At 45.2% G+C, this 16961-nt stretch overlaps 1 protein-coding gene across 3 annotated transcripts; it reads left to right on the plus strand.

Annotated features, from left to right (window-relative positions):
* Window position 1: 1 nt before the first annotated feature.
* Fastkd3 (FAST kinase domains 3) lies at window positions 2-9080 on the plus strand. Of its 3 annotated transcripts, XM_027400115.2 has the most exons (7): window positions 2-129; window positions 999-2457; window positions 2635-2720; window positions 4936-5110; window positions 6179-6248; window positions 6945-7059; window positions 8713-8950. In XM_027400115.2, the coding sequence occupies exons 2-7, from the start codon at window positions 1020-1022 to the stop codon at window positions 8809-8811; spliced, it is 1983 nt and encodes a 660-aa protein (XP_027255916.1). In that variant the 5' UTR covers window positions 2-129; window positions 999-1019; the 3' UTR covers window positions 8812-8950. The 3 variants fall into 3 exon arrangements, with proteins under 3 accessions (XP_027255916.1, XP_027255915.1, XP_027255917.1); XM_027400114.2 differs by lacking the exon at window positions 6945-7059 and having other exon boundaries at window positions 8713-9080; XM_027400116.2 differs by lacking the exons at window positions 6945-7059; window positions 8713-8950 and having other exon boundaries at window positions 6063-6198.
* The last annotated feature ends 7881 nt before the right edge of the window (window positions 9081-16961 follow it).

The following is a 16961-nucleotide window of genomic DNA, read 5'->3' on the forward strand; positions in this document are numbered from 1 at the left end:
GGGCGGTGCCTGAGCGCGGTGCGTGCGTCGGCATGTCCCGCCGGTGAGAGACGGTGTCGGTGAGCGGACGGACCTTCCCGGGGCTCGGAAGCTCCGCGCCTGTCTAGCCGCGCGGCTAGGATCCGCTCGGTGAGTTCCGTGCCGGGTCGGGGGTTGGGTCCCCCGGCTCTTCTGTCGGGATTGGCGCTCGCCCACCCCCCCGCTCGCTGGCCCGCAGTCTCCCACTCGAGCTCCCGCATGCTTCGTGGGCTCCGGCCTCTGCTGTTTGCCCTGCCTGCGCCGGATGGCTTTTCTGGGATGGTTTTCTTTCCACCTGTGAGGCAAAATTCAAATCCCGGGTAACAGCCGGGCTGTTCTTCCCCTCTTTAAATAAAAAGATTTATATGTATGTATATGTGTATGTGCGCATGTATATATGCATATGTATATGTATCTATGTATGTGTGTATATATGTATGTATATGTATGTGTGTGTGTATGTATGTATGTATGTATGTATGTATGTATGTATGTATATGTATGTACATACACACATACATACCATAGAGCTTGGGCCTTGAAGAGGCAGCTGGAGAAGGGCATGCTACTAGATGTAGAACATTAATCAGAGAGATCCTTACGACACATATGACACAAGGAGTTTAGATTTAAGGCCTTGTGTGACACTGGCTAGAAGGGGGTATGCAGGCCCTTGGCGGGTAGCCTGCCTAGTGATGGTGAAATTGCTGGGTGTCAGCCGATTAGATATGAATGGATGTTGGGACCAGGAGAAGGAAGGGGTAAGGGGCTTCCCAGGTCGACTCCATTTCCTGACTCCTAGGAAGAGAAACCTTGCTGTTTTTTTTTTTTTTCTTTTTCTTTAATATATATTTTATCGAGGGTCTTGTGTTTTAGTCTTTGTCCTGGGATACTCATTCTTAGTTTTGTCAACGTTGATGTTAAGTCGCCTTTCTCAATATATTTGACCATGGTGTTTTTTATTTTGTTCTCATACTAAGGCGAGTTGTGAATCTGATGGCATGGCGTTAATTACCCTGCGGAGAAACTTATGTCATATATCTGATTTTTGGATACCTGGAACTGTGGCTGCTTTGAAAATTTACCCTGCCGATAATCACGTCCGGAAGATAGTCAAAGATCGTCTCCGGGTTTGGTTCTGTTCCCTACAACCCGAGCTGTTTGGGGTCAGGTTCCATCATTCCTACTGTAAAAACTTCCACTCAGAAAATGGCAATGATCTTCACCCAGTTGCCGAGCCGTGGTTCTCTGGAGAACGTAAGTGGAACAGGCCGGAACAAAGTCTTAAGAATGAGGATGAAGAGACACCTTACAGGAGACTAAACAGCTGCACCTCCCCAGAAGAAGTGTTGAGTTTCATAAGTACCCTGGACACTCTGCCAGTTTCTGTGGCATCAGCAGCCTTACACAGGGTTTGTGAGGTGGGGAAAGGATATGACGAGCAAAGGCTGCCAAAAGGAATTTTAGAAAACAGCATCTTCCAAGCTTTATGCTGTCAGTGTGAGCGGGATCCCTCACATCTGACCAGTGCTGGCTTGGTGACAGTTTTGCAGTCTCTGCCCATGGATCCTCCAAGTACCTTAATGCTGAGCCTTGTGGCAGAATGCCAGCGTCGTCTCCAGGGAGGCCGCTTGGAAGCCCACCATCTTTGTATGCTTGGGGAGAGCCTGGTTAGACTTCAAGGTTCAGGCTGTGAGGCACTGGAACTGGTTCTTTGTCAACTGCAGTGTGAAAATTTGAAAACGTTTGCCCCAGAGGACATTGTGGCTGTTTATAGGATTCTGCAGGCATGTCCTGAAAAAGTGGACAAACACCAGGCATTTCTAAATGCAGTCAACAACTTTACCCTCTCAATAGTTCCCTACCTGAGTCCCAAGTCCGTGAGCCATGTGCTCACTGCCTTGGTGGCTCTTGACCAGACTCACGCCCTTCCACTGGTTATAAAATTGGGCAAGTCCGTTGTGAGATACATTCCTCGTTTTACTAACGAAGAGCTTAGGAAGGTCTTGGAGGCCTTTCTGTATTTTGGACACAGTGACAGGTTTCTCACGGAGGCGTTAGAGCGGCATGTAGCTGCCCTGTGCCTCTCCCTGGACCCCGATGTCATCAGCACTGTGATGGAGTACTGCAGTAGAAAGCGGATTCTTTCTAAGCCCATCCTCAATATGGTTGCTGAGACTTTTGTTTGCCAGTCAGAAAAATTCTCACCTCGTCAGATTGCTGAATCAATCGAACCGTTTGGAAAACTGAATTATTTGCCACCAAATGCCCCTGCTTTATTTAGGAAGCTGGAAAGTGTGCTGGTCGCTCGTTTCCATCATTTCCCACCACAGTTGCTACTGAAGCTTCTTCATTCATGTTCGCTAATTGAATGCCACCCGGTCAACTTTATGTCAAAAATATTCAGCCCCTTTTTTCTTCAACGGCTGCAAGGTCAAGGTGAGGTGGTTAAAAAATTAACTGTTGTAACCTGCGATGTACTTGAGTACTGTTTACATTGACTCATAATTCTAGTGTCATCGAAAAGCATGTCCCTTAGGAGTGAATGAATTGTTTTATGGTCATAATCCCTCATTTTGCATGCCAAAATTCAAACTCAACCATTTATTTTTTTAGGTAAAGAGTCATATTTGGACAAAGTGAGCCTGGCACAAGTCACCCAGCTTTTCATGACCTCAGTCCTAGAGTGCGCTTTCTATAAGGTGAGAAGAGAGACAGGTGGTATGGCTTTATTTCCTCTGGAGATGCAGATCTGTGACTTGAGCTGGAATGGTCCCGTGGTATAGCCTTGTCTTTGGAAAATGTCCCTTTCTGTATTCTTGTCTTCCCTGCTGTGTAGTTCCTTAGATTTCATCAAACATTCGAGGTTCACTACTCCATACTCCCTGGCAGGCTCTTCATACTCCATGTAGCTGTTGTGTGGAGTGTCAGTCTCTGGACTGAACAGACACGGAGTTATTCCCAAGAGCCTTCTTGAGCCAAACCCAAGATTTTGCTGTAGTTTAGCTGGAGTTCACCTTTCCCACACAGCACTGTCCTCGTAATGAACACACCTTGTGTAGAGTTGGAAATGACATCCTCTGGCCTGGCTGCCTCATCGGCCCCTCTCTGCTCCATGCAGCTAAGAGTGGCTGGTTCAAAGAATGATGTTTATGAATAGAAACCATGACTCCAGTCTTTAAAGTTGCTTGGGTTGCTCTAATGTCTGTAAGGATAAAAGTTCCCTCCACCCCTTCTACCCTTGAAAGAGAAGTGTGATAAGCAGTTTCTCTGCCCAGGTTTAGGTAAACAAATGTGTGCACCTCATCTGCTTTTTTTTTCCATTTGAAGTGATGGGGCTGACTAAAGGACATGCGGTTTGTTTTTCTGCATCCTGCGGCCATTCCCAAGTCCAAGATGCAGAGCTTGAGTCAAGGTTTTGATTTTTGTGGCATTTGCTCTGCTAGTCCACTCTCAAAGCATTTCAGGTTTTTTTTTTTGTTTGTTTGTTTTTAGTTTTTTTTTTGCTGGTTTATCTCTGTCAGCATTGCTATAATAAACATCTTTGAATGTCTCATCATCCTAGAGCCTTTCTAAAAATCACTGAACTTAAAAGTGGGGTTCTTTAATAAAATTTGGATAAAGGCAGGGTTTCCCCCTAGCAGGGATACATGTCATCTTTATCCAATGGTAAATGAAGATGACAGCTATGACTTGCACATGCCAGCAGCAGTGCTATTAGTCCTTTGAATCCTTGTCATTTCTCTACTGTTCTAGAAGGGCTTTCATGTGTCAGTAATGGTGTTGAGTGTGTTTCCAGATGTTTAGTGTTCATTTATGTTTCCTACAAGTTGTCTCTCTACAGCTTTAAGAAGTCAGGATGAGACAAATTAACAGTTATGAATGTTGTACGTGTTTTTTTTTCTTTAATTTTTATTGTTTTTTATTGTATCTACTTTTTAAATTATCTTTTTTGTTTGTTTTTGTTTTTTTGAGACAGGGTTTCTCTTTGTTGCTTAGGAGCCTGTCCTGGAACTCACTTTGTAGACCAGGCTGGCCTTGAACTTACAGAGATCCACCTGCCTCTGCTTCTTAAGTGCCAGGTCTAAAGGCCTGTGCCACCACTGCCTGGCTGAAACCCTGTCTTAAAAAACACACAAACTAAAACCTTATTTGAGTGTAACAGTAAGTCTTTACTCCAACCCCCTAAGCCCTGCCACCACCTGGGCGCTTGCTTTCTGCCAGGCCTCCTGAGTTCCGCCCACCACCATGTTAAGGTCCCAAGAAACACACAGAGACTTGTATTAGGTACAAATGCTGCTTGGCCAATGACTAGGATTTCTTATATGCTAGCTCAGTCTTAATTATCATAGATCTATATATCTTAATTATCTTATAGAGGATGCCTTCTGTTGGCGCCCTCTCTTGCTGGCTGATTGCATGGCGACTCCAGAGCAGAGACCAGGAGGAAGAGAGAAGGGGTGACTTCCTTTTTGTCCTTGCTTATATATGTCTCCCTGCTATGTCACTTCCTTCCTGGATCACCACTTCTTTACTACATTTCCCAGAATCCTCCTTGACTCCTAGTCCCACCTAACTTGTTGCCTCATTGGCCAAACAGTACTTTATTATTTATCATCCAATAAGACAAACACATACACAGAAGCACTTCCCCCAACAGTGGAGAATGATTATGACCTTGAAGCAACTTGTAGCATTTCAATGAAGCTTTTAAAGTGGTGTTCTTGTGTGTTTTACTCATTTAAAAGATATGAGCTATAGCAGTCTTCTGTGTATTGTCATTTTTAGAAAAAGGTGTGCCCATGTCCTAGAAGCATACCATGTATATAAAGTAATTTTGTATCCCAGTAGCCTTCAATTCACTCTCTGCTCTTACATTTGATTTTCCTTTCTTGTGCTTGTATGTATGAATTTTAGGGCCCCAAGCTCCTTCCTCAGTATCATGTGAAGTCGTTCCTCACGCCATGCTGCTCCCTGGAGACCCCTCTGGATCTCCATCTTTACAAGTCTGTGGTGACTGGACTGATTGATCTTCTGGGATCGAGATTGTATTTTGCATCAAAAGTGTTGACACCCTATTGTTACACCATAGGTAAGTAGCTCAGGGGTCTTGTCTTGGTCAGAGCATCCTGTCCTTGTTGAGCCATACATGGGACTTAAATAGCCAGAGGTGTGAGATGCTGGAGGGGAGAACCTTCCCGCACCTGAAGGCAAGGAGAAGGAAGGGTTGGCAGAGTTGTGTAGAGCCAGGACTCTGAGTTTGAGTTTCACATATTAGCCACATAGAAGAATGTCCTGGCCAGGGGATCTTAACCTTTTTCTGCTTGATCCCTGATCTGGAAAATGAGAGAAGGAACAGTGGCCTCTGATACATAGTTAGTGCTCAGTGATGCTCATAGCTGCTGCTGTGATTTGGGCCTGGGCTGTGTGTGATACCTTTAGTCTGTGTAGCTATTTAAATAAATACAAGTTCCTCATCACACTGATGTGTCAGGTGCTCAGTAGACAGACACGGCTTCCCAGATGGTCACATAGATGGCTCTGGCACAGATCCTCATCTGCTGCAGTTCTGAGTCCGTGTCCTCTGCCCTCACTGTTCTTTCAGGTGGTTGAATAAAAGAAAATCATCACATAAAGAGACAGTTGTTTATGGACACATCTCATGTCTTTCTTTCACCGGGATGTTTTTACAGAACGGATGCTACTGTCTGAAGGGGGGTGGGCTGTGCGTATGCTTACAACCCACATGTCAGGGTGTAGGGTGCTTTGCTTACATGGAAAGAGAGCAGTAAGCAGAGGTGAGGTCTGCGCTGCCTGGTGTGAGCTTCACTCAAAGGGGTTTCTTCACTCGGAATTGAAGGGTTCAGGCCCGTGGTTACATGAGGAAGAGGAGGATGGATATGGCTCTTGGCATGCTGTAGACTGCCCAGAACACTGCTCTGTTTCAGAGTAATTGTGACTGCTGAGTTCAAAGCTGGCTTGCTTGGTCTATAGGGCTGGTTAAGTTACTGTTCTCACCGTTGGTTGTGGCCATTGCTTTGCAGCCTCGGCCCTCCGATAAAGGCAATATTGAAGATGTGAAACCAGCTCCGGGAACGCAGGAAGATAATGTTGTTGAGGGTATTACACGAGGAACTTTTCCTTTTCTTCTTTTTGCCAGATGTTGAAATTAAATTAGACGAAGATGGATTTGTATTGCCATTCACAGTGGAGGAGGATGTCCATAAAAGGTAAAGAAAGTTGTGGGTTTAAAGAGTTGACTTAGCAAACTGATGCTTTTCTTAGGGCAGACATGAATGACTCTGGAAATGAAAACCCTGAACTTCCCAAGACTGAAGCAGCCAGCACAGGGCCCACACAGGTCTGCGCCAGGTCCTCTGTGCCCAGTACAGCTTCTAACTTAGGGTTTTTATGACACTTCCAACTGTGAGAACAAGTGCATCTATGATTCTTTTACCTGCTCTTGGGACTCTTTTCCTCCTGTTGGGTTGCAGTGTCCAACTTGGATATGACAGTTTTTGCTCCATCTTAACACACTTTATTTTGTTGTGTCTGGTTGTTATCTCTTAGAAGCCTGTTCTTTTCTAAGGAGAAACAGAAAGGGAGTGGACTGGAGGGGAGAAAAAGGGGAAATGGGGAGGAACTGAGAGGAATGGAGGGAGGGGAAACTATAATCAGGATACATTGTGAGAAAATAATTGTTTTCAATAAGAAGAAGTACTGAGCTTACCATTTTTAGAAAATCCTTTCCTTTGGCAAACAATAATAGTATTAAATGTTTTCCCAGGGGACTAAAGGACAATCTGTTTATGATTCATTTAAAAACAATATTGACACATAAGAATAGACAAATTCAAATAATCTCTGGCAGCTAGACAAATACTCTACCTGTTTCCTGAGTTACAGTTGCCTTTGCTGTCTCTCAGGGTGGCGCTGTGCATCGATGGGCCACAGCGGTTTTGCGCTGACACTAAGCACCTGCTGGGAAAAGAGGCCATTAAACAAAGACACCTGCGCTTGCTGGGCTACCAGGTTGTTCAGGTATGGCACCTCTTGAAAAACCAGTCTCCATGCCAGGTTGGCTTGTTCAGCTATGTACGCTGACACACAGTACCACTGTGGAGTGAACGGCAAACCATGAGTAGAGAGACGGAATCGGGAGCCCCCAGATGAGCGAGGTGGCAGGGGTGTGGACAGCATGGTCCCGCCATGACAGCTGCCCTGTCTATTTGCAGTCTTGTCCGTACGTCCCTAGTTATAGTTGTGCACTGCCAGCTTAAGTGCTGTTCTGTCAGCTCATGCACAGGCAAAGGCCCCAGCTGGGTATGGTTTGCATCTGCAGTCTAAGCAAGGGCAGGATTCATCCCAAGCCCTCTCTGTCTCTGCTCGTGGATTTTATAGGCCCAGCCTCCATCTTAACTTGCTTTAACAGTAAGTGGGCTGACACTCCAGCAGATGATAACCATGTTCTGTCTAGTTTATATCTTAAGTTTACATTACTTGACCTGCATTTTGTAGTTAGAATTTCCAAAGTGGCACATACCTATTTCCTTATCACTGTCTAGAATTGCTAAGTTCCTGGAATAGCTTTTGCTTCAGTTTCTGTCTGATTTAGTGGGAAAATCAAGAAAGGTGGTTCAGGGCCTTCATCTGTCCTTAGTGTTTACAACATTACGTTTTCAATGGGCACTTTGTAAGGTCCACTGGGGATTGCAGTAGACATGGACACGCACGTCCCCATTGCAGTAGACATGGGCAAACACATCCTCATTGCAGTAGACATGGGCAAACACGTCCCCATTGCAGTAGACATGGGCAAACATGTCTCCATTGCAGTAGACATGGACACGCACGTCCCCATTGCAGTAGACATGGACAAGCATGTCTCCATTGCAGTAGACATGGACACGCATGTCCCCATTGCAGTAGACATGGGCAAACATGTCCCCATTGCAATAAAGTAAACATGGACAGGCATGTCCCCAGTTGTATTAACACCACTCTGGCTTGCTGTCTGGTGCTTTTCCGTGGTACCGTGCTCAATCCTGAATTCCTTTTCTAAAAGCTAGCCATGCAGTGTGTGCTCAGAAAGTTTCTTCATTGCTTTAACCCAAACCAGAGACTTCTGTCTTAGCATTCAGGAGCATTCATTTTCCAGTCTGCACACAGGCGGGCCCTTCTGACACATGGCCTGCTACCTAGCCCGTGTTCCCAATGCTGGTCCCCACCCCCTCCCTCCCTATTCCCTCTTTCCCCATCCTTCTCTGTTCTCTTCCCCTGCCCCACCCCCTCCACTCTCCTTATCTCAAGCCCTCCATTTTTCTCCACTTTCTCCCTCTGCCCTTGCTGTTTCTGTAGCCAGGTCTGTCTCTGGCTTTTGTGAACTCCAATGGTTCATCGGCCCTCAGCTCAGTTTCCCTTCTTGTCCCTTTGCAGTTAACACAGACACCCCACCCCCACTCCCTACCCCCACCCCGAGACTCAATCTTGAGTATAATGAGTAGACTTAGCTCTCACATCCTCTCTGCTCCCCTCTGCCACCATTGCTCTAGGTGCTGGGAACTCCTCCAGGGTCAGGAGTCAGGTGTGACCTGAGTGAGTGCTCCCTCTGCTGGAGGAGGGGGTCAGACACAGCAGAGGCACAGCAGAGTTGCTTGGTGTGGCATGCTTTAATGGTTTCGTTTCCCCTGACAGGTTCCCTATCATGAGCTGGAGTTGCTTACATCAAGACTTGAATTGGTGGAGTATTTACAAAGGAAACTATTTTCTCAAAGCTCTCCTGTCCATTGGTAATAAAGGAAACCGGCTACAGGATTCAAGAGTGAAAAACGAGACAAATGACTCTGCCAGTCAGCTACTGTGTGGAAATGCATTTACAGACTTGGGGTCTGAAAAGGGCCTGTGGCTGTTCTATACCGTGTATAAGTGTATTGGTGGTAAATTACTATTTATGTGTGCATTAGTGGGAAATTTAAAAACCTAATGGCGATGTCATAGGTGCCTTGACTGAATCAAGCAGGGTCATTCAAACGCAATAAAGCCATGTAATGAGAAACAGTTAATTGCATGTCTTGTTATTAGGAGTTGTCTGCCAATAAAGCCATGCTCTTAGAGGTGTTTGGGTCAGGAAGACATTTTATCTTTCACTTCCCTTATTGGTGGGAGTGATACTTGGTAAGAAGGATGGGAGTGAGAAATCAGAGCTGTTTAGGTTGGGTTTGGGGGACTCCCAGAGGGAGTGAGAAAGAGTTACATTGTTCTGTACATCGGTGGTCCTGCTTTGTCCCGGTTTTTGCAGATTCAGAGGACACATGTGGGAGGCATCTAGAAACTTGGGTTCCACCACAGCAAGTCTGTGGCCTTACACAGCGGCAGGTGCAGCTTACCTCTCTGCCGAGCACTTTGACACCAGACTCCTGTGTCTCTGCTGCCTATGGGTTTAGGTCATTTTGCATTTTTCTGAGTAGTGGATTAGCTCCGAGAGGACGCATGCGCTAGTGATGAGTCCTGTACTGTGTCACTGTGGCCTTGATGAGTAACAGCATAAGTATCGAGGTTCAATAATCCTGGAGCCTGGCTCATTTCAGCTTCCTTACCTGCTCATCACGGACTTCTGTTCAATCTCTGATAGAGAGTCCTGTGTTGTGGGGCGTCCCTCTGGCCTGCAGGATCTGAGCCACAGGGAACACTGATGAAAGTAGCCTCAATTGACAAACCTGGAGTTAATCACATGGGAAGAGGGGCCCTCAATGGCCCAGGTCAGACTTGCCTGTGGGAATGCCTGCGGGGCATTTTCTTAATTACTAGATGATGTAGAAGGGCCCAGCCTGCTGGGAAAAGACTGGCTGAGCAGGGAACCAGGGAGCAAGCCAGTGAGCATCTTCGTCCATGGTCTCTGCTTTGGTTCCTGCCTCTAGGTTCCTGCTTGAGTTCCTGCCCTGGCTTTGCTATGGACTGTAACCTCTAAACACGTACTCTTTCTTAGACCAAGTTGCTTTTGGTTGTGGGCTCATTTCAGCAATAGAAAGCAAATTTGGACAGGTTTTCATTGTATATCTTAGGGATACTGTAACAATACTAAAAATAAAGTATGTGGGTCATAGCAGTCCTCGAAGTTTGGAGGCTCCAAGTCCAGTCATGGTGTCGAGATCAGCATCTTTGAAGACTTTTAGGAGAGAATGCTTCACCGCTTCATCCCTTTTCTAGTGTCCCTAGAGTGCCTTAGTTTGTACTGGCATCTACACACGACCTATTTCCCATAGGGGTGTGTGTGTGTGTACACGTGTTGTTGCCTTTTCAAATGGCTGAACATCTTCTCATTGAGGTCTGTGTGTTTCTGCTTCTTTGCATGACCCTGCATCCTGGTCTTTGTGTGGTATTCTTGTAGGGCTGTGTCCACACTTCCTTAGAAGGATTTCAGACATGTTAAGGCTTATCCTAAGAAAGTTACATCTGCAAAGACTGCACTAGTAATATAATATTTACACATACCCGGTGTGAGCAGTGGCTCTCTGTAAGCACATGTAGAACCCATCTGCAAAGGTCACAGCATGATTTGTTGGCTGTTTTAGATCAATGTGGGGAGTTGGGGCACAGGGACCCTGGCTGCTGTGCTTGGCACAAACAAAGCAAATCGGACACTCACAGGAAAGGAGGCTAGAGTTAATCCTGTCTTGGTTTTAAAAAAAAACAAAACAAAACATTAAACCTGTAAGTGTATGTGTTATAAAAATAGGCTAGGTAGTACAGTTTCTGGCTTCAGCAAGCAGTGTGAATTAGGCAAACTGTCGTAGTAGCAAGTTCTCTACAGATTGAATCTTCCTGTCTCTGATCCTTGTGTCTGTTTGCTGTGGCAGTGAGCATTTCCAGGTGATAGCACAAAGAGTATGTATTTCACAACTTTAAATAAGGACTAATATTGCTATATTTACAAAGTACAGAGAAAATGGCAAACTGGTGAAAGTTGTTAGGCAAGTGGACTTTGGAAGCCGCAATGATAGTCTCTTAGGCTATCACTAGGTGGCAGCAAAGTTTATGGTCTGACTGAGCTGCAACAAACCTGAATGAAGCATATGAGATATAGAGGAGAGAGACAGACAGACACACAGAGAGAACAGACATGTGCATTCATGTGTGTGTGTGGCACACTGAGGGAGAAGGTCAGAAGTAGGAAGGCAATGAGAACTAAAGTAAATTTTCCTTACATTTGCTTCCTTCTTTTTGCCTGAACCAGACCTGGATGGGCAGGAACAGGAATTATACTGGGATGAAGTGGTGTCTGATGGATGGGAAATCTTTAGATACAAGAATCCTTCCTTCCTTCCTTTCTCCCTCCCTTCCTCCCTCCTTCCCTCCTTCTCTCCCTCCCTCCTTTACTCCCTTCCTTTCTTCCTGATTTGGCTGGCTGATTCATTTGTGGGCAAGTGTTTTCAGAAGGAAGAAGAAAATTGGGTAAATTTTAGGGAAACAAGCAATCAGGTTCCTATTTAAAAAAAATATTCTTACAGCTCACTTGCTGGAGGAGTGCTGCAAATCGAGAGGGGAAATCTTGGCTTCGGGTAGTGAACTAAGGCTGAGATTTTCCCAAACTGGAATTCATCAGATTGATGTGGGGTCAACAGGTGGTGTGAGATGAGGAGAGCACATGCACCATAGCCCAGCACCTAGAAAGTGGTAAGTGCTCAGTGAATATTGGGTGCTAGTGTGTTGTGGTATACATGCCACCTTCCTCAGATAAGCTGTTTCACACAGCTAATAGTGAGGGTTGGTGAAGGAATGTCTTTAATGGGGGAACACAACCGCTTGCTAATAAATGCCTCTGATTAGTGCTGAGGACACAGTGCCAACAATCCTGTGCTGTTTGAAACCAGATGGATGGAGTGGAACATTCTTCAGTGGTCTGCAGGATCTGAGCCACGTGGGACATCCCTCTATGGCCTGCAGGATCTGAGCCACGTGGGACATCCCTCTATGGCCTGCAGGATCTGAGCCATGTGGGACATCCCTCTGTGACCTACAGAAACATCCTTCTGTAACCTGAAGGGACATCCCTCTGTGACCTGCAGGGACATTCCTCTGTGGCCTGCAGGTTCTGAGCCACATGGGACATCCTTCCGTGACCTGCAGGGATATCCCTCTGTAACCTACAAGGTCTGAGCCATGTGGGACATCCCTCTGTGACCTGCAGGGATATCCCTCTGTGGCCTCCAGGGAAATCCCTCTGTGGCCTGCAGGATCTGAGCTACATGGGTCACTCTGACACAGAAGTGGCCTCAATTTTCTGACCATAGACTTAACTAGGAAGATTAGGGTAGAACCATTCACAGATGTAGCATCGTCTCAGTAGGCTAAGTGTTCACTCACAAGTTGTTCTGCTTGAGTCTATACAGCCCAGCCTTACTGGGTTTTACGGCCTGCCTGCCACCTTTTCCCGGATTCCAAGAGAACTCTGTCTATTCCTCACATGGCAAATGACTATACTTCCTCCAGTGTGTAGTTTCCCTTGCTCCTCCAGTCAGAAAAATCTAACTTTATGTTAATGTTCTTTGGCTGTTGGGGATCCATCAGAAGAAACTTTGCCTGCATGCACCTGGAATCTCATCTCTCAGAAAAACAAACACCTCTTCCCAATGTTTCCCACAGTCTCTGGCACACAACAAACTGTCTGTTGGCTGAACTGATATTTTGGGCTCTGCATTTGCAAGAAATAATATCTCTTGGTAACCCCACTGTTTTTAAACTGCTACTATGGAAAATTTTTGAACACACATAAGGGCTGAAACAATTGTATAATGGATCCATGAGTCCTTTTATTCAGCATGACAAATTACCATAATTTTTCAGTCATGTTCCATCTATTTTTTTTATTGGAGTGCTTCTAGAAAAACCAAGCTATTATATCATTTTGCCCTAAATACTTCAGTGCACATTTATAACCATTTTTCTAACCATTCAGCCACTATTTCAGCTAACAGAATTAATAATTGCTTTCTACAGTTTCATATCAGGACAATATCATGGTTCCCGTGCTGTCTCTATGCTTTGTTGTGCTTGAATCAGGATGCAAAGTCCTCATATTATTTGTAGCTACGAAGCACTTATGTTTTTGATGACTACAGCTACCCCTCCTCCACCTGGCTTTCAGAGCATTAATTTATTGGAGAAATTAATCAGCTACCATGTAGAATGGCCAACATAGTTGATTTACTGTCATCTAACCTGTCCCTATGTCTGCTGCAATTCCCACTGAGTGACACCCAGAGTTTAGTTTAAGGTCAGTTTCAGTCAGTTCTCACCTGTCTCTGTCTCTGTCTCTGTCTCTGTTTCTCCTCCCTCTCTATTAACCTTTCCCTGATTGTAGCTTAGATCCATTATTTGACTAGTTGTTGCCCAAAAATGTATTTTTTAAAAACAGGTTTTCTAATCAATCATTCCTTTTGATTACCTTGCATTTGTCTTTAAAGCAGAAAGAAGTATGATGCTTAAGTTGCCAAAGGACTTGATCAGTTCAGTGAGTCAGCTAACTGTAAAAGCCAGTGACCCTCATGCTTTCTACACCACTGACAATATTTGTCTTTTTTTTTTTTTTAATTTAAGGACAGGAAATCTAATGAGGTAAAAGCTTGTTCAGCCTGACCATGAACCCTGGCCCATGTCCTGATTTAGTTAAGATGGGTTTGGTGGACAACAGCTCTCTTCTTGTTAGTCCTCATTTTTTCCACAGCTTGGGCACAGACTTAGAGACTAGTGTGAACATGTTATTGTGCCTGTATATGTGACTTCATGATGCCCTTTAAATCTGCAGGGAAACCCAGCTGGGCAGCCCTTCTCTGAGCTACAAGCATGAGTGCATGTAGGTCCATCCCTTAAGACTCCAAGCGGACCAAATGTAGAGGCGTGCTTATGCCAATTAACTTTAAGATATGTTAGATGCTGTGAATTAAAGTCCAATTACATTGGGCCACTTAAATGAGTTTATGTTGCTATTTTAAAACACAATAACTATCTGTCCCTAGTTATGTAGCTTCCCCACATCTCGGTTTTATCATCCATCTAATGAGCTGGATGGGTTTTCCTAGCCTCAGTGAGGGTGCATGACAATTCAGCATAAATATAGAATGTGTGCCGCTCATGACGTGCTGACGTTACAGCTAATGAGACCAGACAGCAGTCTCCTCTCGTTTCTCCCTCCCCTGTCTTGGGTTAGCAGGAAGGTGTCTAACCAAGTCTCTCAAGAGAAACAGTGCAGGCTTTCCATGGCTGTGTGGGTCCCATGACCTCACCTCTCTTGACTTGCCTGTTTCTCTGAATTCATGGAGCCTTTCTTTGGAGGCACGCAGGCAGCAGGGTTCTGGTACATTTAACACTTCGGTGTCAGGCATACAGCCATTAGTATGCACAGTTTCCACATCATCAGAGCCATGTAAAAGGAAGTGCAGAATGACAGTCCTGAGCAAGAGAGGTAAATAAAACGAGATACCAGTGGCATCTCTGAGAGGAAAGTCTGTGCTGTAGGGCTGGGACCTAGAAATGGCACATCCCTGTGACACTGAGATTGGCATATGAAATAAGGTTGATCTGATCTCCGTGTGTTTGTCTCTATTCTAGTAACATCCTTTTAGAGGGTCTTCATGCTCCCCCCACTTCCTGGCATGGGGCTTTGCAAGTTAGGATGCCAGGGACTTAAAACACATAAACACATTGACATTCATCTTGTTTGCTTTCCCTAGAATTCCATTCAGGTACCTGAAATATACCATGGGGTCACACAATTTATTTTTGTGTATGAGGTGTTAAGACCTCAAGAGTTGAAAGTTCTGTTTGTCTTTCTGCTGTTCTGTCCACCTCTCACAGCCCCCCTTGCTTTGGATTTAAGTGCTGCTGGTTCATTCAATGGAAAGGAAGGAGCAGGAACAGCCCATGTCTATGTTGATTACAGGTACAGCCCATGTCCATGTTGTTTGCATGCAACCTCTGAGGTGCTCTCTGGGCATGGCATGCTCCACATGCTTGCAGTGGTGATGTGGATCCTATCGGCTTGCATTTCAAATGCCAACCTCAGTGTTAAGGGATTCGAAATTTCCAGGTCCCTGCCCAACACCAGGGTCTGATATATGGCCTCTCCTGCTTCTCAGTCCTTCCAGCCACCCCCTCCCTCCAATAACTCCTGAGCATCCAATGCCTGGTTAGAGTCTTTTTTTTTTTTTTTTTTTTTAGAGGAAACTCAAGCTAAATGAACAACATCAAATACTTGCTGAGTATCTACTGAGCTATCCACAATAAAAAAAGATGTGAGTAGCCTCGCCCTCAAGAGCTTTCAGTCTAGAAAAACAAAAACAAAAAACAAACAAACAAACCCACAAAATTGTTGCTTGGTCAACTTTGGCCAGAGTTCTAAATCTTCTCCTATTGTTTAGCAATATCCTGTGGTTCAAACGTTCCATTCTGGAGGGGGGTCTCTTTAAGATCTTCAAGTTCTAAGTTGAAATATTCCCTCCAGCAAAGAAAGGAAAATGCTCATGAGCTCAGGAAGTAAACAACTCACAAGTCTCACAAAGTTCCTGTAACTAATGAGATACACACACCATCTCTCTAAGGTTATGGAAGCAGTAGGAAGTTGCTGGAGGAGGAAAGAGTAAGTGGAACTGCCTGGAGAAGTCTCTCTAACTGGTGGAGCTGTCTAAATCATATGTTCTCCAGGGTTTGAATTTTGTGAGTGGTCACATGTGTTGGGGTGGACATTTTGGTGATGTCTTTAGTTGTCTCTGCCTCTGTAGGTCACCCATTCCTGTATAAATGCCTTTAAATAACCCCAACAAACTCAGTTATTCTCCAAGTTGTGCTTTGTTGTGCTTGTTACTTTGGTCCACAGTCTGAGGTGAATAGTTGTTTTCTCTCTTACACATCACCTTCTCAGGCCGCCTGTGTATTTTCTTAGCACAGTTTAGCTTTAACCAAAGAACCCAAAGTCAGTGTAGCAAGAACCAACCCCCCTACCCCCTGCTGCCTCCATCCTACATCTGGTCACGCTTTCCCACAATCCTCCAGAGGATACCTGATCTCTGGTTTGTATTCAGCAGGCATTCTGCTATGTCAGTTTAGTTTCCCCTATATTTTACTTTTCCTCTTAGTAGATTCGTACTCACAGTAATCTTGCTCCCTGGTTCCAAGGCCTCACTTGCCCATGTTGACTGGATTTGAAGTTGAGCTTGATCTTATTCTCAGGCTGAAAGACCCCGCTGTGGTGGTCCCTACATGGACAGTCACAGTCCTGAATAAAACCTTCCTTCCAGGGCATACTGGTTCCTCTCTGTTGCTGTGATTAAAACACTCTGGACAAAGCCACTTAGGGGAGGGAAGGTTTTATTCTGTCTACACTTCCAGGCCACAGTCTATCCCTGAGGGAATTCAGCGCAGGAGCTCAAAGTAGAAATCAGAGAGGGATTGCTGTTTGCTGGCTTGCTTGCAGATTCTGTAAGCTGTAAGGAGACACACAGTCCAGGGCCAGCTTCCCAGGGAACTGTGCATGTACGTACACAGGCTGGATCTGCCGACATCAGTGAACAATGAAGATGATCACCCACAGGCATGCCAGCAGGCCAGCCTTTCTCAGGTGACTCCAAGTGATGTGGCACTAACAGTTAAAAGCTAACTAGTCAGCGTGTTTAACTAAGTGTTATTATCGAAGTGTTCTTTTACTAACAACAAAATGTCACCTACTGAACTTGCAGCTAGCAGAGCGACATTTGAATGGCTGTGAATAGAATTTTTGAATAATAGAATTTGTTCAGCTAGAGCAATGCTGGAGCTGAGTTGTCACCCAAATTGGTATCAGTAACCTCCACCTTCCCGGGTGTGTCTGGAATCATCCATACAAGGCTCCTTGAAAAGTCTCCTGGGCCCCCTCTGGCCCCTCCTGCAATGGTTTTGGAAAGGCTGAGAGT

The sequence above is a fragment of the Cricetulus griseus genome, chromosome 2 (genome assembly GCF_003668045.3).
Source record: "Cricetulus griseus strain 17A/GY chromosome 2, alternate assembly CriGri-PICRH-1.0, whole genome shotgun sequence".
Taxonomy (NCBI): domain Eukaryota; kingdom Metazoa; phylum Chordata; class Mammalia; order Rodentia; family Cricetidae; genus Cricetulus; species Cricetulus griseus.